Source organism: Lichenostomus cassidix, chromosome 2 (genome assembly GCF_008360975.1).
Source record: "Lichenostomus cassidix isolate B80296 chromosome 2, HeHo_3.0, whole genome shotgun sequence".
Classification (NCBI taxonomy): domain Eukaryota; kingdom Metazoa; phylum Chordata; class Aves; order Passeriformes; family Meliphagidae; genus Lichenostomus; species Lichenostomus cassidix.
The window spans coordinates 19,874,329-19,895,599 of NC_139482.1; the positions used below are offsets into that span (position 1 = coordinate 19,874,329).

A 21,271-nucleotide genomic window follows, 5' to 3' on the forward strand; every position below is an offset into this window, starting at 1 on the left:
ACAGGATTATGACCAACACATAGGCATTGTGCAATCATGAAGATGGTCTTGAGAAGCAAACTTCAGCTTGAATTTTGAGAAAGGGAATGACACCTCAAACAAGTTGGTTTATTCTTAACTAACATTAACACTCTCTCCTAAAGTTTTGTCATTCAAATATCATTTACTCAGGAACATACTCTCAGAGAAGTTTGCTGTGATCAGCCACAATTCACACAAATTTTCTTCTGATGTTTTAAATTTCTCATTTTGAGAGACTTTTTTCTACAAGCATGCACTTAGTTCTTTAGGCAATGATAACATCCATAAGCATGAGGAACCCTTTAGTTCCTCCAATATTTGAATACTTGTAAGGATACCAGGTACTCTTTTACAAATACTGGGAATCAACAACTTTCTCTGAAGCTGTGTAAAACAGTCTTGGCAGAAAGTGCAATATCTTAAAGAAAGACAAATACTCAATAAGATTTCACACGACATAATAAATTACAGTAGCTTTTTTTAATTACTGAGTGTTATGTCACCAGAAGGCAAGCAAGTAAACAATTGATCTGCTGGCAATTCAGGAGGAGCACAATAGATTCATTTTACTTGGGCACTGGTAAGAAGTTGTTCGAAGTAGAGAGCACTGCCAGAGACCACAGCAAAGCCCTGAGAACAGTGTTTAGACATGGATACCCTTCCTGCTGTGAATAATTTTGTAGAAAACTGCAGGCAGAGCTGAAGTGCAACTGCTGGTACAAGCACACCCTTTAAGGAAGGTTGAATGCCAATCAAGGAAAAATGACTTGCTGCAGGGACAACAGGTTTGAAATTTGGTTTTCCCTGGAAAAAGAAAGGGAGTATCAAGAGCCAAATGACAGACATAGACTAGATTTAGTCATATGTATCACCTACCCCATCTGCCATAGAAATGAGAAGGCAAACTCCTGATTATGATGACACAGAACCTATTTGTCCTGTTTTATCTGTCACCTAGGTGACAGTTTCTCTTTTTTATCATTCCTAAGAGAATATTCAGATCAGACAGCTTTTTCTTCACTTACTCTCTGGCAGCCCACATCAGTTTCCTCTTCTGCAGGAGCATCTGACAGAGGTTTCCTTTTACAGATGTAGCCAATTTTCTTTTCACAAGAATGGTCTGCCCAAAATCCATCCTGAGCATACAAACAGAACATCAGTGAATTGGGACTGCATCTTCACAAAAAGCTGGTTTATACTTTTAAGTATTTAATAATTTGTTGCTGTCTTTAAATGGAGCAAAATCTACATCATTCCAACCTCATTCCTACCTCATTTCTTCTGGAGCTGATTGACTATTGACCTACAATTTCTTTGATTATCTACCCTTCTGAAAAGCAATCCCTTGAGTGTGACAGCAATACACCATCTCTACAAAGACTACTGATTTAATAATCATGTGGGAGGAAAGGGAGATATCATCTCTCCTCACAGAAATACAGCTGGAAAAGAAAAGATAACCACCAGAAGACTACAGTTATGCTTACACAAAACTTTGAAGATGCAAGAAGTTCTTTGTCAAAGTTAGAATTAATATTCTTATTCCTCATACTGCAGATTCTCAGAAGAAACAATGACATTCAGTGGGAGCTGTACTGAAAGTAAGGAACATCACACCATGTTCCCAAAATATTTTACATACATTTTGGCTGAAGAGATGAACTAAGGTATTAGGAGAGGAAGGGAAACTTTTGTGCCTCTCACCTATGTCTTAAAGACTCCACCTTTACAACTATAATTTCATAACAGTTGGTGGCAATTTCTTTTTTTTCCATTCTTTTTATTCTTCCCCCCCCCACTCCAAACCAGAAATGTAAAATAATCATCATGGCAATACACAGACACTTGTGCCACAATATCCAAAGTTCTTCCAGCCAAAACTCTCCCAAAGCTCAACACTACTGCCTACAACAAAAAAGCCTTGAATGTTCAGCTGGTGCTTGTGTCTGTCCTGTGCTGACTACAAGGCAAGTCCATCGGAGGCTATCACATCATCCCCTACCATGTCTTCCTCAGTCTTTGAGAAAGGTTGTAGGTTGGTAGGCCCTTCAAATAATCACCCAAATCTCTGACCTTCTCAGACTGGGAGAAATCAGCTTTTCAAAACCTTCAGACTTCTTCAACACAGGAAAACCTTCTCTGAAGTTGTGGGTCTCTAGCTCCAGGAAGATCATTTGCTGCCTTTCCACAGCTGTGTCTTCAGCAGGAAATTCATGGTGTGATTTCTAGATACTTCTTGCCAAGTCTTATGAGCTATCTTTTGCAAATATATCTCTATTCTCTTGCTTTCTTGTTAACTAAACCCAAACACTTCCTTTAAAAAGAAGGCGGTGCCATAAACAGGGCCAGGCTTTGTTCTGTAAAAATAAGTGATGGATTCAGATGGCTTCAGCCAAGGAGGGATCAACCCATAAATATCAGCAATGGAAACATAAATGTACTTAGGTAGGCAAACATCAACAGATTGGGAAGGTCAACTTATAGTTATGCATTTTTGGTCAGCTGACAGCTGATTCCAAGGGACAATGAGCTGGTATAACTTCCATGGAATTTCTTCAGCCAAAATCTATATCATGCTTTCTGTCTTGATTTTGGGCACTGATACAAGTGAAAGGATGACAGCTCTTCTAAAACAGCAGAAAAGAACAGCAGGCTGCTATTTTTATTTATAGCTACAGCCATAAATATATCTATCCATTGCTGTTGGAATTAAAAGTGCCTCTGAGATTTTGATACAAGTCTTATTTAATACATATTCAGTGCTGGAGGACCCCAAGATCCTTCTGTAGTGACTGGCATTGTGTTATGTGAAGGAAGAGAAGGCTTGGACTAACAGAGGATGGCGTCCTTCCTTCCCAAATTCAAGGACCAACACCCTGAGCCAGTATTTTCAGGTGGTTGTTGGCCACAGTATTAATCATGCCAGCTTGCCATTGGATACTCTATTTCTGAACAGTGATCATGGCTGCACTGAGTGCTGCAGTTTTAGCATGGCATACAGCACATGACCAGTGGGCCCAAATTTTAATGCTTTGAGACCTTCACCATTGGATTAATTTTATTTTAATCTGCAACCCAGTGTTGGATCCCTTTTAAAAGGTCATCTTCTGTCAACAGATTTGCCTTGACACATACACACTGCTGCTTATATCTGTACTCTTGCCTCCTTGTAAATGAATTGCTTGTGTGTCCCAGTGGTTTGGTCTGAACTTCAAAATTGTACTGACCATACAAAGTGAGAATGAGGATGTAAGTAACAATGGTTACTATTTTTCTATCAATTTCTTTATCCAGTAGATTTCAATGAATGGCCACATAGAGTAAGGAAAACATTCAGTAGACCAGGAGGTTTTTTTCCAGGGCTTGACATTGTGGAGAGGCATGACCTTACTCCAGAACATGCTGTTGGTGCCCTGCACCAGAGGATGCTTCTAGGGCTAGTTGCAGCCTCTACTTGCCTTGCCTTTCTCCTAAAATCTCATAGAAATGGCCAGATTGTCTCTCCTCTAATCTTGAAACAGAAGCTAAGGTAGCTGGCTCTTTCCTAGATATATGTAACAAGTGCTGGAATTCAAACTATCACAGGTGATTTATTTAGGTTTGCAGAAAATTAGAGTCTAGTGGTATTCCAGCTTCTGTACACAAATAGAAATTTTTAACCTGAATCTAAGTTCCCCAAATTCTGTAATACTTGGTTTGGCCAGAAAATGCCATCTCAGCTCTCAGAAAACCACATAACAGGTTCTGTTCCTTCCTGTTTTTTCTTGAAACGCTTGTTTGAATGCAGTCAAGTAATTGTGATGAAAATCACAGCTTTACCAATGGATTTAAGCTGCCCTATGTGTTCCAAAATACTGTAAATATATATATATATATTAAAAATGTGTCTAGGAACTATGAACATCAAGAGTGATCCTAATACTTTTTTTAAAGCACCTACCAAATAATGAAATGCCTATCTGCCTCTTACTTTCTCTAATACTTTCTGCACCAATACTTCCATGTGTAACACCACAAACCTCAAAGTTAACACCAACAGATGAGGTTAGCTAAAGGGCACAGGATGGTAGATGAGACAAAACCTCAAGTATGTGTTCCTTGAAACTAACCACCCACATGCACCAAGGCCAGCTGCCTTACTCCCCTCCCATAGCTGAGCAAGCTCTCCATTATCTCCTGACAAGTATAAAAGTTCTTGAAGCAACTGCCATTTACAACTTTGTTTGATTGACTCTCACCTTGGAGCACTCAGCTTCTTTCCACTGTCTGACCCTATAACTCTGAGAGGAAAAGCATCTCCTACAACATCAACCTCTTCAATTTATAAGTACACTCACCAAAAGTGTAGCAACAGCAGAACAAAAAAGTTTTAATTTCGCAAAATAAGAAAATATTTTTACTATGTGTACATGCTTTTTTCCCCTCCTGACAAAACAGGCAAACTCTAAAGGAGGTAGAAAGTTCAATATTTTTAATTATCACGAAATGGAAAAATATAACACCAACACAGACTAACTTTTATGCCAGGTATTATCTCTGTTCCTTCAATGCTTCTAGATCTAGATCATTGCCAGATTTCAGAACACAACCCTTACAAAGCAGCCTTTAAATTGTAAATATACAGTCATTCAGGAAAGGCTTTCACTAATATCACTGCGAAATACTTTACTACTTTTCTCACAGCTCTTAATATGCAGTGCAGATATAAACATGACAACTAAACCACCTAGATCCAAGATTTAAAATTTTGCCTAGAAAAATAAAATTAAGATTTCTATTTTCTTCTAAAAAGTGTATTTCACTCTAGCATCAATAAAAATTGCTAGTGCAATTTTTTAAGGTGAGTCCCATATTCAGTCAAAACAGAAAAAAGCCCAGCATATCCAAAATGTCATTTTAGCTTCCTGATGAAAAACATCTACATGTTCACATGCTTCCCGGTGTAATTGTAAGATTGTTTTAAAAGTCCATGTGCACAAACTAAAATCCAGAAATATAGATCTTGGGGGGCAGTTGCCATCACTTTTCTGCTTCTTAGGGAAGACAGTGAAATTTTCTGGCAACCTCAGAGTTCCTTCCTCAAAAAATTAATTCCTGACTCTAAAATAGGCTGCTTTAAGCAGTAATATCCCCATTTTTTAAATTATTTTTTTTATTATTTGCTCCTGCATAGGAAAAAGCCCAAATGCTAAATGAAATTATAAGACAATTTAGTCAATAGCTATGTGACTTTACCTTTCCCTTCATAATAACACAGTCCTCTTGCCTGTTGTTTGCATGAGTGGGTTCCCCACGAAGCCACTTGGTGTAGGTGACAGGTGTCCCATCGCTCCATTCAAAATACATCTGAACCTTGAGGTCATTCAACCCAATCCACAGCTCATCAGTTGGCTCTAAAATAGACAATTAACAATTCTTCTATAGAATATGAATTTTTGTCTTTGTTGAACAGGAAAAAATTATTCTCAGGAAGTTTAAAATGCAGTCACAGAAAATTAAGGGTCTCAATTTTATAGAGGTCAGACTGACCCTCATATACCCACTCCAGTCATCAGGAAAGCCACCTAAAGTGGTAATACAATAAGGATGTTTAACTTCATATAAAACAACAAACATATTCCCTTAGTTGAATTATATTGCAACACAATTAGGTTCATCTTCTTTTCCAGCTCAAAACACCTGAAACAAGATACGAATAAACACCTAAATAAAATATTACCTCCCCTTTTCCCCCTCCTTTTAGTAGAATGAAGAAGTGTCCTATTTTCTAATGCTCAGACACACAGTGATGTCTTTTAGAGCTGACAACGAGAGTACTTGCAAGTTTTCCCAGTAGTGTGTTCCTATAATTTATTTGATTTGAGAGTAAAATGAAATTCACATGGTTGTTGGATTTTTTTCACTTTACAGTTAAAGGAGTTAACTGAAGGCTTTTGGATGAAAGGACACTGAAGGACTGATCGAGGAAATTTACTTCACACTATCTGTTTGAAAGGTTTATTTGCATGTGTTTAAATTCCTCCACTCTAACATACTGCTACTATAATGTTCACATCTAGTTGTGTTCTGAATAAACTATTTGAATAAGGAGGATTAATATTGTGGGCATTTATAATCAGTCTGAATTCCATCATCATCAAACGGTATTCCTCTCTAGAACTGATATTTTGACTTTGTTCAGTGCAATCAGCATTTTTTAAAATATCATTTCATTATTTATTTCCAGTCTGTTATCCAGCATGTGCTATAGGGAGCAGGTACTTCCTTTTGTCCTCAGCACTATGACTCACACTGACCAACTGCACACCCAGTCATTTCCTTGCATAGCTGTCTTTCCAAGCAAAGGATAAACTATTTGGTTGCTAGAATTATTACCATTTTTGTGAACAAGAAGACCAGTTTTAAACAGTTCTTTCCTTCGCTTTGACCTTTTATTTCTACTCATCAAACTCAGAGGTCTTTTCCTGTTCAGTCTGTTATCAAAGTTCTTGCACTCTTGCATAAGTCTTCGTCTAACACAGTCTATCCAGACTGATCACAGTCAACCTGACAGTGAAATCACTTATGGAATTTAAAAATACCATTTTTTGTGAGCCCACAGAAAAAGTCATCAGGTACAGGAGCAGGTCTCTAAATAGAACTGGAACTGTTTCTTTTCTGTTTCTGCTGTCCCTAGCAACAGAAATGCCTCTTAAAATCTGTCTGTGTTTATTGAGCACTTAGCACATCAGCACACTACCCATGGCCAGAGCTCCTACATGGACTCACACCATGGTAATACAAACAATAAACAACATTCTTTAACAAAATAACTACACCAAAGTCATCTAAATAAGCCATGCAAATCTATGGAGTCTCTTCCTACATAACATTTTTTCCTCACTAGAAGTGCTGCTGCTTTTTTGCCACCATCTCCACAGCTGGATGACTAAATACCAAGAGGGTTTTTTTCCAGCAATTTGTAAAGCTGCTTCCCATTCTCAGTCATGCACTGGGCCACACTGTGCCATATCACATGCTGGACTTCCGTGTAAACATCCAGAATGCACTTCTTTATTCTTCATGTTCCTCTCTAAAGTTCTCCTTTGTGGGTGATGCCAACAAAAGCTCAGCTACCATGACAATATTCATCTCATCGTCCCCCTTCTTCCTTTGTTTTATCATGGGACTGTGAATTGTTTGGCACAAAGATAGACCTTTGTCCTTTCTGTACAGTAGAGTTCTGATGCAGACAAGATTTTCTAGGCACTGCAATACATGGTGTTCTCATCTCATTGCTGAAAAAGGGCAATCTGATACAGTCATAAACTGTCGTAAAAGGCTTCTTTAATTGTTCCAATTTTACTTCTCTGAAAAGAATCCTTTCAAAATAGTCTGTTGCAGCTAGTGTGCCATTTATGAGAAGCCCGGTTTCCTTCAGGACTATTTGCCTTTCACAAACACTCACTTTTACAAAAAGAGTGCAGTCAGTCAGTTCAGGAGAGGTCTTTGGAGGAGGTATTAAACTATGAAATAACCTACTTCCCAGATGTAAGGTGAAAATACAGTTTCCTTTCAAACCTAACTTCTGTCAAATGTCCTAATTCTCATCAAGGGGTCCTGCCTTTTCCAAGAATATCTTTCGAAAAAGTTTCATTTCTTTCATTTTTTTATTTATGAAAGAACAAGTCACTCTTTCAGGAATGTGGAGAGAAGCACAAGTTTCCATGGAGATGGCTAGGATACAAAAGTAAAGCATATCAGCTGTTTTATGATTTCCAAGACTGCTGTGATGCTGCAGCTCACAGCACATGACTGCACTCTCAGTGAAGGATAAACTAACTAGCCTTTACCTGGCACTAAGAGCACACATAGGATCAGTCACTGAAAAGAAGCATACTTGGGTATACATACATGCTTCTCCCATCAAATGGCCTCAGGGTCAGCATGGCTGCGTGTTCCTGGTGAACACATCTTGCATCTGTAGACTAAGTTGCCGTGTAACACCTTAAATGTGCTCAGAAGCCAAGCACATAAGTACTGTATTTGATATGGGGCATGTCTGAATCCATGAGCTGGGACAGATAGATTCCTTTTCAGAAGAAACACAAGCACCATGACTTGGAAGGTAAGGACATGGCAGTGCTGGTAATAGGACACAGATCTTCCCAAACTGTCTTTGACCAGCAGACAATGCTTCCCCACATTTATTTTTCCAGATCAGTAGGAAAAAATCCTTTTATCTTATGAAAAAGTTGAACATTGTTTTAACCTATATAAAAGGAGGCAGCAGACCCTAAAAAATAGGATTTGGGAGATAATGCAATTTGCATCATTGACCACAGCTTTTTTGTGGCAGTAAAGTCTGTTTGGGTTTTGTGCTCCTATTCTGTGGGGTTTTTCCCTCCGATTTTTTAAATTTAAAATTTAACTCCTTCTGCACCCTGTGATCAGAATTTTTTTTTAAACAGTCTCCTAATTTTATTTACAGGTAAGATATATTAAAAATACTTTATTATTTAGAATATATATGTATGTTATTTTGAAAAAATACTCACGGTACCCAAGTTGAGAAATAACAAAGCTGTATTCTTCAACATTATGGATGCTTGCCAGATCTCCATCCTCTTTCCTGCAAGATGTTAAGGCATCTTTCCATATTTTGGGCTCCCTATGAATTATGTAACAGTGACCAGCATATGACACCCACTGATCAGGACACCTAACAGGTGTATTAGTCTCTGAAAAGAAAAATTTCCATGAAGATTTTCACAATTCTGTTCTTAAGAAAAGACTAAACATCAAATCAGAAAATATTTAACAAAAAAATTAATCATATATTATTTTAATGAAGAACAGCAGAGGTGAAAAATGTGTACAGGGATAATAATTTGCATGAATAATTGACAGCTGAAACTTCCACATTGTTTTTAAAGAACACTACAGCTGCAAACAAGTGCTTGCAACTTGTGAAAAGACAATTAAAACACAGTTTTGACTTTCATATGCATGCATATATGCATACTAAAATGTGAGATCTGCAGAGTGGTGGTTTATAATTTTTCTACACTCATGTTTACACCTCTTTAACCCCATTCTATTTGTTAAGAACCTGACTTTACAATATATATTTATGACAGTAATTGTTTTCCCCCAAAACTTAGGTACTTCATTGTCGCTGTTGAGCCGCTAGCAGAGAAAAAGACCCGAGTTCTCAGTGTGACAAGAAAGAAGAAATTTATTATTTTGATTTCAATATATATAGACTTTTCAGAGGTCGCCCAGATTGGTCAGCCAGAAACCTCCCCCTAGGCCTGATTGGCCAGGCCTGAACTGTCCAAATCTCAAGACACTGTTTAAAAACATCCAAACTTTATCTTTGTTTATAAAACACAGAGGGGTGTTCTCACGGGAAAGACCTGTGCTAGCCACACTTCATGGATTAGCCCAATCTGCTAGGCTAGGGAAAGAAATAACTGATTATACATAACCGCAAGAGAACCCAGATAAGACTACTGCTTCTAGGAATCCTTTTCAGAGGCTTAATTGATGAAATTATACTGTCAAAGTAAATGATTTATGCTTAAACCTGCTCTTAGAAGTTCAGTAGAAGAGCACCAGAGTATTGCCAACAAACACATTGCTGTTCAGCAAACAATTCAGCCTTGAGAGGAGTGCTACCCAAACATATAATGAACAGAATATCACTGTTGTAGAAACAAACAATGATTCTTGCAGCTCCTTATTTATAATCAGCAGATGGGTTTAGCCAACACCAATATATAGAGTAGAACAAGGACAGCAGGTTTTCAGAAATTCTGCTGCCAAAAAACTTGAGTGTGTCAGAAGGAGAAGAAATGTGCTTGTTTAACAGTGGGGTATATTCTGTAGGAATATTTAAAAAGGCATCCAAACTCATGACCAGTCAGGCCCATGTTTCAGGCACATAATTTTGTTTCAACTGGAATATACTGATGATCGATAGATGCACAGTGTCACAACACAGATTTGTACTATAAACAGTACCTGCTGTTTCAGACCTGCCTCTAAAAAATGCTAGCATTTTCTCACAAAGTTCAAGTGAAATCAAACTTCTTGTCCCCAGGACAAGGAGCTCAGTGCTTGGTCAGAGACCTCTCAACTCTGCCACAGGAGAGGAAGAACAGAAATAGTGAATGGTGAAACCCCAGGAAAACAGACTGAATGTATGTGGTGATGTTGGGAGAAAGAAGAGCGCACAGAGGTGACAAATGCTGTTGTAGAAGTTAGTCATATGCATGTTACAGTGCTGTGCCATGAATCAGAGAACACTCAGCACACCCTTCTGCAAACTACAAACACTGACTAGAACAGAAATCAGCAGTTCAGACATGGCCACAGAGAGAATCACAAAGGTATTTATGCCTCAGCGAGTCTGTCAGCATCCCTTTTTCAAGCCTACGGAGACTGCAAGAATATTTCTCACTAAGCACCAAAGCAGCTAAGACAAGGCAAGAAAACTTTGCTTGTAGACCCATTAACACAAAGGAACTTGTTGCAGGCCCCAAAACAAAAAAAAAAGCAGTTGATGGTCTTGTATCTTTGGTGTAAGTCTTATCCAACTACATCGCTGGGGATTTCTTAGTACAAGAAACTCTTCAGTTCTTCATTTCAACTACTCAGCAAAAATTAATTGTGTGCTTCCCCATTCTACTTTTAAAGACAATACTAGACAACTCAAAGCCATACGATTTACTTTTTCATCATTAGTACAATTTCAGGACTAATGGAAACAAGTACTACTCCCAGGACATAATTTCACTTAAGCAAAAGAAGCAATCCAAATTAGCACAAATAAAAGGTAAAATATGAAATCACATTAAAGTGTAAAACAGATTATCCCAAGTGCCAAGCTGATGAATTTATAGGTCTGTAACCACAGAATGGTTATGCCTCAAATAGAGAGAAAATACTCTCATAAAACTGACTTTCTTACAAGCTTAACTTTCTGAAGTCTGAAAATCTCACTGTGATTGGCTTGGGTGCCTAACAGACTGAAAGTACTTGCTCAAGTTTGTCTTATGATTCAGACATTCAAATTTCTCTCTTAGACCCATCCTCTGTGGGGGGATGGTCTGATAAAAGAGAGATACACAGCACCCAGCAATAACAGTAAGAGAATTTATTTCCTCTAATTGAGAATGTAAGGAAACATTTGGAAACAGTACTTTAAGATCACAATACTTTGTTGGCTTGGGATGAAATCTATGTTGGCAGTCACTTGGTAGAGGTAGATAGACAGCCTTTCCTTTCAACGTTTTGCAGTAGAAATTAATATGTTTCTATTGATCTACTTTGCTGCGTTACAGAACAAATGCTCTGTAGCCTAAGATTTTCATCACTTTGATGTATAAAATGATGTGGCCCCCTGCTGGAAAAATATTTTGCTACAAGAAACAAAAAACAAAATCCCAAAACTATGCTGCAGCTGTTTGCTTTGTGAAAATCCATCTGTAATGAAAGCAAAAATTCTGCTAAGATTTTTTCCAACTTTGTTTTGAAAACAAGCATGATTACATTCTGTTGTAAAATGATCCTCTGTCCCTCATACTGCTCTTTTAGACACAATTATTCTTGAGTCAAAATTTCAAAGGCTTGTCTCTGTCTTTAATGTCAGGTGAACAACTAAATGCATGTATGAATTTGCAGTCAATTTATTTCTTCACTCAGGAGCCCTGCTCAGGAAAACATAATATACCGTGAGTTTTCCTTTACACCTCTAGAAGCTGAGGGCACTTAACACCTTGCATGATCCCACGCTTACTCCTTTCATGACTTCCCCCCATGGGACATTTTGGAAAATACTTTATGAAGTGAGCCACTGCCAATCTCTGGTTTATCTGTCACAGTGTTTGCTCAGCATTTTCTGTTTGATTGAAAACTTCCGTCTCTTCCTTCAAATTACTGGTAAACTGGAGGATGGAGGTGGGGGGAGGAACAAAAGCTTAATGCAAAAGAAAGTCATGATCATTAGACACACACACCCTGAAAAAGCCTGAATTTAAATCTAAATAATATAGCAGTATTAAATTGTATAGTATTGGATAGTATATTTAAAAGCATTAGTATTTCAGTATTAAATTGTATAGTATTGGATAGTATATTTATAAGCATTAGTGTTTCAGAACTGATGCATGAAACCTGAAGAGCTGAGCAGTAGCCAATTGAACAACCTAAAACAACCTGCAAAAACGAAACTTTTTTGGGTATCACCTGTACACAAATACTAAAAAAAAATTTACATCTTAAATTAAGAAATAATCTAAACATACATTGAAGTCTTTCTCAGCTAAGGCAATGAATAAGTTTGATTTCATTACTGAAGTATTAATTTAATGAATTGATATGTATTTCAATATTTAATTAACGAGACCCTAGCCCACTCTCGTGGTTTTTTGTCTTAGCAATGAGGCAGAATTCTCTGTCCTAAGTGTTTTTGAATGGACTAATTCTACATTGGCAAAAGCAGAAAAAAAATTTTAAAAACACCAACTGATTTTTAAGCAAAATATCAAACACTGATTTTCCAAAACATCTGTTTTGCAAATAGTGATGTATATTAATAAATTATCTGGAAATCTAGTAGTAGTTTAGCCTTCTGCTTTTAAAACCTATATACAATAATATCAGTGGATTTAAGAGATACATGTATGTCCTGGAAAAAGAAAGGTACTTGAAAAGAACAGAAAGAAGGAGTGATGAAACAAAGGAATAAGTTAAAATGTATTTATAGTACACAGAGAGATAACAAGGAAACAGGTCTAGATAAATTTTATCCCTGTTCTGTCTGTCTTATGTACATTAGGCAAATGCCAGAATCACATTTCTTTCAGAAAAAGTGTCCGTACATATATAATATAAATAATTTCATAAAGAATTTTATATGCTTCTATATGTATCCAAATAAGTATTTACATATAAATATTTCTATATTTATAAGATATGTGGATATATTAAAAATATCTAATTCAAAAGAATTTTTAAAAATTCCTCTAGTCCACTACTGACTTGCACTGAGTCACATGTAATAAAAATTACAGGAAGAAGTGGATTAGTTTCATTGTGTACATAGGGCTTATGACAATCACATCACTTTGAATAACATTAAATTCATTTTTTCTTATTTTATAATCTGAACCTGACGGTTCTGCTTGGTTTTGGAAAAGAGAACTCCACAATTTTGCAATTTAGAACTCAAGACTACTGAAGAAAGATTGTTACACAGGAAACAGGGAAACCAGAGTGAAAAGGAATTACACACTGTTCACTTATAGAGGGAATCTTAGTCCAACCACAGTCTAGAGAGTCCTTTGCTTGGTTTTACCACATGCAATAATACCTATTCCAATTTCAGACAAAAAACACTGCTCATTAAGAATTTGCTGAGGGTTTATTACCAAACCTACCTGTAGGAATAATGAAAGATTCTAAAGTAGCATTTCCTCGTTTACAAATATAGCCAAGTTTCTTATTACATTCCCAGTTCTCCCACTTAGCACCTTTGCCAGGATTTAATGCACCACAAATTTTTCCAGGTTCTGGAGATGGATGGCCTTAAAAAAAAAAAAAAAACAAACCGAACACCATCACAAATCTCAACAACAATAACAACAGCATATAAACACTACATGGTTACCCTCTGAGCCCTCTCATTCTCTTCTGGTCCATGCTTCAACCATAAAATGCATTAACACATAGACAGCTGTGGTTCTCTACAGTCCTTTAGACTGAAGGGTGAAGTTCATCCCCTTAAGAGTTAATTTTCCACAGCAGCCACAAGTTGCAAATTCATAATTTAACAACCTCTTTACATGTTCACAGTCTTGGAGGAAGGTATTACAGTGCATGTGTTTACTTTCTTTGGGATTTTTTTCCTTTTCTAAATGGAGAATGTCTAGGCTCCAGAGGACAGTCTTGAACATCCAGTGTAATGTGGATGAGACAGAAGAGGGCTAATCAATGTAAAGTCATGAAAGACACAACACAAACATGGAATAGATTATATGGACATTAGAGTAGAGTATTATCTTTGAATGAAATTAAAGAGCATAATGAGTTAAAGATAAGCAGAGCCCATTTTTGTCACATCAAAACCCATCTAATTCTTTGCAGTACAACTGAGAGCTGTCTGCAGTTTTAACAGCCTTGAACAGCTCCTCTTGCTGCTTTGGCTCCCCCTCACAACTGTGTTTCCCCCACTCCTCCCTGCATGCAGATTCTCACTAACACACTCGGATGACAGACCTATAACTACCTTCACTGCAACTTGCAGCTCCTCTGTTTGCCTGTGTCCTCACTCCATTGGAAAGCTATTTGTGAAGTAACTCAATTCACTCTTCAAAGCTTATACCTACTCAAGGAGTTTGTCCACTTAACACATCCTTTTGGTCTCATCTACACAAGGAAGGCCCTGGGTGATACACTGGATCATGCACTTATAGTTACTGATGATTAAATACATGTGAAATGCTCAGTGAAGATAAAGACTATTCATGCTGCAGAACTTCAGACATCTGCTTTAAATTAATCTCCAAAAGCTTCCTGAATAGCCAGTGCAAAGGAACAAGGCAAGGGTCCTGCAAAATGACACCTCACATGGGCACTCTGAATAGTCAGCCAGACGTGCAGCCCTTCACCATGTGCACAGATGGCATAGAAACAGGATTTTTATTGATGGCACCAGAGTTCAGCACTGCAGCTACAGCAGTGAAGTAACTGGTCTTCACAGTAGACTAGCCGACAATGTTCAGTTTGATATGCGTTACTGTTGTGGGTAGGTTAATCCCAAACGAAAATGAAAATCTACTCTTTAGGCAAATAAAAAAATTAACAAAAAGAAATTGGGAAGGAATTTTAAAAAATAAAAAAGAAAAATAAAATAAAATTTAAAAAAAAATAAATACACCACTGATCAGTCTAATCTCACAAATGAAGACATCTACAGCACTTGATTTCTTCTGTATTCAGAAAGAAAATAAATTAAGAAAATATGCAATTGAAGTGTCAATAGATGACTTGAAACTTTCTTGTGGATTTTGAGGTTACAAATTCCATTATGAGTAATAAATTAAGCCTGGTGCACATCCCTAAATGGTCCTTAAGGACCATTACTCACAGTGTTTATAATCATAATCAGAATCTTTCAACATCAAAACCAGCTCAATAATTGCAGGAGAATAGAGTGCTAGAAAATATATTTGTTACACAAGGACCAAATATTTGCCTTTTGAACTGAGTACCAATGTATTTAACCTTACCTGGAACCCAATTTAAATACCGAAAAGGGGCACCACCAACCCATTGCCATCCACTCTTGAAATTCAAGCTATTAAGACCAAGCCAGAGAGCTGAAGTCAGTGTGCGAGTCAGACCTAGTAAGAGAGACAAAGAGAGATCTTGGAAGTCCACAGCAAGAGCAAACACCTCCTCAAAACTCAAGAGATGAATTCGAATCAAGACATCTCGTTCCCCTTTTTCCCAGGACAAGTTTTGACAATTTTTAACATTCTAGTTGAGGTGGCTATGCTAAACCTGCAAAACAGGTAAGTTTTTATACGAATTTTGAAAATTTTAGGTCTGGAGAATTTTATTACAACAGAAAACAAAATTACTCTGCTACCACTGATCACAAACATGAAACTTTTTTTTCAGAACTATAAAATATTAAATGGATAAAGTTGCTGAAAAGGTCACAAAACCAAAAATCAGTTTTCTAAAACGAAAGATACTGTTTCCCAGTGTGTATTATCTCTTCCATAAAATTAACAGGTGTGAATTTCACAGTGCAAAAAACCTGCTCTCATTTCTCAAAATACATTAAGATGCAATTATTGCAATCATCTTTTTAACAGCATATCTTGTGCATTTTTCAGACTGATCTGATTTCACGTCTTTATTCAATGATATGTCAGGCTTCAAAAAACCACTAAAAATTTATTCCTCCAGCTCTGAAAAGCACTTAGACATATCATGCCTATGTATGGCCCTGCTGAATTCTCTACATTATTCATGGTCATTATTAATCAATTGTCTGTCTCTGCCCTTAGAATAAGACTTGGAAGCCCAGCTGGATGACTGTTGATTCTTTTAATTAAATGTGTTTCTGCGTAGTTCACAGAAAATCATTGTGCAATATGTATAATATGTTTCTGCTTCTACTGATGGCATCATACCAGGATACTGCAATTTGTAGCTGTCTTTGACACCATAATTAAGGGCAGCACTTGAAGCATAGCAAAGTTAAAATGAGAGGTATACATTTTAACTACTAGAAAGGACTGGAATCTCATACCTGGTTTGGCACCAACACATTAACATGTTCTATTACTTCTTCTGGACAAGCAAGTTGTGGTTAAGAGAATTGAGAACTAAGGATGACAGGAAATCCTGGTATTGCCAGGGTAGTTGTACAATGAAAAAAGTGACCTTCACATACATATAGCAGCCATATCTATTAGTCTGCAATTAAAACACATCAACTAATAACTAACTTCTGTGTAAGCACTGGTTTTCTCCCTTGAGCACAGATTTCAACAATAATTTCCTCACAGTAATTTTAAAAACAACACATGTTTTTACTAAATCCCCAAATTGAAATCAGAAGTTTAGACAGAACAAATTGTTTATAGCATTAAAAATACATTTCTCATTCCTCTAAAGTGGAGAATTATGGATTTGATTGATAGGCTATTAGATGGATAAGGAACTGGCTGGATGTCTGCGTCCAAAGAGCTACAGTCAGTGGCTTAGAATCCAAATGGAAACCAGTGAAAGGTGCTGTCCCTCTAGGGTCTGTATTGGGACTGATATTATTAATACCTACATCAATCACACAGGCAGTGGGATTGGGTGCAGATGGAAGTTTGCAGGTGACACCCAGCTGAGTAGTGCTTTTGACTCACTTGAGGGAAGGGATGGCAACCAGAGGGTCCCTGACAGGCATGAGGAGAGGGCCCATGTCAGCCTCATGGAGTTCAACAAGGCCGAGCACCAGGCCCTCTCCCTGGGTCATGGAAATTCATACTATCAAGATGGACTAGGGGATGAGCAGATTGAGAGCAGCACTGCTGAGGAGGACTTTGGGGTGCTGGTGGGTGAGAGGCTGGACATGACCCAGCCATGTGACTCACACAACATGTCCTGGGCTGCATCCAGAGCACTGTGGGCAGCAGGGCCAGGGAGGGGATTCTGCCCCTCAACCCTGCTCTGGTGAGACCCACTTGGAGTGAGGCATCCAGCTCTGGGGTCCCCAGTACTAGAAAGCCATGGAGCAAGTCCAGAGGCAAGAAATTTCATCCAAGTGCTGGAATATCCCTCCTGTGAAGAGTGGCTGAGATAGTTAATGGTTGTTCAGCCTGGAGAGGAAAAGGTTCTGGGGAGACCTTATCATGGCCTTTCAATGAATAAAAGGGGCTTATAAGAAATTTGGAGAAAGACTGTTTACCAGGGCTTGTAGTGACAGGACAAGGGGCAATAGTTTAAAAATGGAAGAGGGCAGATTTAGATTGGGCATAATGAAGACATTTTTTACAATTAGAATGGTGGTGCCCTGGAAGAGTTTGCCCAGTGAAATTTTGACCCCAATTGTTGGAGGTGTTCAAGGTCAGGTTAGATTAGGCTTTGAGCAACATAGTCTAATCCATGATGTCCCATACCATGGCAGAGAGGTTGGTCTAGTTAATCTTTAAATGTTCCTTCCACCCAAACTATTGTCTAATCCTCTGATTTTACGAATTTAAAGAGTACATATAGCTGATGGTATAGAATATTTTATCTTTCAGCTGATGCAACATACTAAAAATATTTTCTAATCTATTTAATAAGGAATTAGTGGACTATTTTATGTGTGTAGACAGGCTGAGAAGATAATAAAGAGAACTTTCTCAATGTAGAATGTAAATATATTTGAGAATGAATTTAAGAATTTTCTCATAGGAGAAGTATGGAAACTCCTTCCAAAAACACTGAAGGAGATTGAAACTAAAAGAGATTATTCATGAGTGCTTTTGTTCATTAGTTCTTTTTTCTTTTAATATTTTAATATAAACTGAAGATTCAATGGCTTTGGTGAGATACATCAAAACTGCTGACTAAAAGGATGCAAAAATGATGCAATCTTGTTATCTGTATCCTCAGTTTACAAACTACTTTGCATTTTTCTGCTTTCCAACATTCATTCTTTATCGCCTGCATTACTTAATTGTTGTAATTTTTATGTTAATGTTACTTTATGGCAATATTTAATCATGATAAACCAAATATTATCTGTCTTAAACTCCCAGCTGAATCATTCAGTAGAACAATTTCAAATTACTAATTACCAGAACTGAACAATTATCAATCTTAAAGATGGAACATGCTATATTAGCATCACTGTTGCAATAATACAATAAAAAAAAAAAAAACTGATGGATAATATTAACCTACCAGTAAGGTATGTTTGTTCATGTAACTCCGTGACGCTTAATAACTCTGCCTTCTGCTGTTGACAGCTTTTTCTTGCCTGGTGCCATTTCAGAGCTGCCTCAGAGTTTATCTGGTACTGGACATTTGTTAGAGGATCTGTGTTCCACAGATCATTAGTAGTTACTGTAGGGAGAAAAACAAATGCTGTAACTCATCATGAAGATGGAGCCAGATAAAACACAGGAAAAAAATGCACAGCAAAAGACACAAAACCTAAACACTGCTATACATAACTGGTTTGAAAGGAATCCTGAGGCTCTCTAATGTGTTAGTAGATCCAGGGGAGTAGACAGAGAATGAAAGAAGGTCACCATTTTCTCTGGTACATCAAAGCTGCTGTTTAAGGTAAATGATGAGTGGCTAAAAACATGCCAAAATAGTTGATTTGTCAATGTGGAGTAAAAGACTAAAAACTTCTAAGAATTTCCAGGCTGATTCTAGCAAAGGTGTATATCAAGCTGACCTTTTTTCTGAGATAAGAAACTCCAAATTTTTTTACTGATTTGGGTTACTATGTGAAGTGGCTATGCATTTTCTTACTGTGATGGTGGTAATCAGACCCAGCGACTGAATTCAAAGCTGACATCGCCAGCATTTATCTCACATTTCCCTGCAATTCCTGATTTCCTAAGCATCTCTGACACACCATGACTTTCTCCTCTGCCACATAGCCTGACTGAACTCCTTAAATACCTGAACCTGGCTCTTTTAGGCAATGCCAATGAAAGCATCATCCAAAAGGACCCAACACGAGAAGCTGCCCCAGAATGTACCACATTTTTTACGCTGCTGCTCTCCTGGCTCATCTCAGTTGTATCTCCACAAACAAGCAACAGAAAACAGTGTGATCTTGATCTGCCAAAAATGGAACCTGCATGAGGTCCCAACATTGAGCTAAACATCACATAAAGGGAATAAAGTTGCATGACAAAAGCAGAACACAGCAGAAATCACTGCATGTCTGCCAACAGTGAGAAAACAACTAAAAATCCTGAAGCCTTTATCAGCTTCTCAAGTTGCAATCTGAAAAAAATTGAGAGAAAGAGGTCTTTGAATTCAGAGTGCTCAGAAAACTTCAGTATGCAAATAGAGGGAAACAGTAAAATAAACAAAACTCAAGACAAAGCATGATACATGTTAAATGTCAGGAGGTCACTTATCATTTCCACTTTTTCCTCTATTAAATCTGATAACCTACAGATAAGATGAAGCGCTTCTTTCAAACTATATTTATTTAAAAAAACATCAAATATAACCTATTGTAATAATGACTTTTCAGTAAAATTGGGAAATTTAATTTTATTATTATTATCCACAAACCAAATTCTGTCCAAAATATTTTAAAACAATCAGAATCAAAACTTCTTTGCTATACTGTGTACTAAAACACCATAAGTCCCTGTGCACAAGCACAAGCCTGGGATAAAATGAATAATGAAAAAATAGTAAAATCTATAATTCAGTAAAAATCATTGGCTCTGACTTGATAGCGAGAGGTTAAAAAATCTTGTACAATTATTACAGAAAAGAGGTAAACAAGTCTTAGGCATTCATCCAAACTTCCACCTCAGTTCCCCAGTCTCATAATTTATAGCTGACTTCCATATGGTGCTCTTCTGTAGAATTTTAGCCTTTCATAAAAATCAAACTCTCTTCAAAATCTTGGAAAATTTGCTTTTAAGACATTTGAGTTTTAAGAGGTCAAATGCCTTTGCAGAGCAGGATTTTGGAAAACCTATATGCTATTATTTATAGCTTAGTTCCCCAGGGAAACCAAAAGATGAATCACTTTTCGGGAATAATATATTTTAGGTAAATTAATAATAAGATCTAAGCTAAATTAATGTTAAATTACACCTTTCCTTAGTATATAAGTAGAAAATTAATAAAAATCTGAACTCTACCCCTACATAGGTGAATTCAGCATGCATTTATTTTCTGCACTTTTTGTTTCTGTCCTAGTCACCTGCAATTATATTCATCACTTAGAACGCTCTCTGAATCCTTCTCTAAATATATGGTTCTTCCATCTGTCAAGAAAGAGGCCTCAATGGACGTTTTCCTGCTGGAATAGAGCTGCAGGTACATGTTGAGTCCCTCTCCTGATGGTCTTACACTGTGCAACCTGTTTTCTTCCCCAACACCTTCTTTGAAGTGCAGCACACAGTTCAAAAAAACCTGGTGTAACCTATAAAGAAGCAGCATTTCCTAGGCTACTAAGAATTGTTTGCTGTAGCAACACTTCTCAGTTCCTTTCCTTGGGTTTTCAGCTTCTACTGTTACTCTGTCAGCATCTCTTTCTAAATCAACAAATATAGGGTCATAATCACAATTATGTCACTTCCACTGATAAAATTTCTCCACCACTATGGTTTATATTAACTGTTGCAAGTATGGTCTCATGCCCTCTTCATTTTGGACAATATTTGAGGTGGTTTTGAGAATGAAAAGTGAGTGATTGGGTCAGCCAGTCATTTCACTGAAGGTCCTGGCCCCAGTATGAGCAGCTGTGAGAATTTGAATCACATATTTTCATGTTGGCACCCTTGGTTCCCTGGACAGTTTAAGAAACAACAAACACTTTATTCTTAGTATATAAACTTTAACGTGCACAAACTTAAACATTCTATTTTAAAGGAGTTGCTGGAGTTTATTAACTTATCATTCTCTTGTATCTCACTCATTCCTCTTTCGTAGGGATGACTAAAACTTCTGCTACTGTGGCCTGTCTCTCATTAAAATATATGACCCAAACTTGAATATTTTA

At 37.2% G+C, this 21,271-nt stretch overlaps 1 protein-coding gene across 1 annotated transcript in view; it reads right to left on the bottom strand.

The window, feature by feature from the left end:
- The window catches only part of LOC146440916 (macrophage mannose receptor 1-like), a 54,097-nt gene that overhangs the window by 25,329 nt on the left and 7,497 nt on the right, over nucleotides 1-21,271 (bottom strand). The window contains exons 4-9 of the mRNA XM_085050586.1: nucleotides 18,466-18,627; nucleotides 15,297-15,410; nucleotides 13,446-13,592; nucleotides 8,559-8,741; nucleotides 5,257-5,414; nucleotides 1,047-1,157 (exon numbers count right to left, since the gene is read on the bottom strand). Coding sequence (XP_084906712.1) covers nucleotides 1,047-1,157; nucleotides 5,257-5,414; nucleotides 8,559-8,741; nucleotides 13,446-13,592; nucleotides 15,297-15,410; nucleotides 18,466-18,627 — 875 coding nt within the window. The remainder of the gene's footprint in view (nucleotides 1-1,046; nucleotides 1,158-5,256; nucleotides 5,415-8,558; nucleotides 8,742-13,445; nucleotides 13,593-15,296; nucleotides 15,411-18,465; nucleotides 18,628-21,271) is intronic.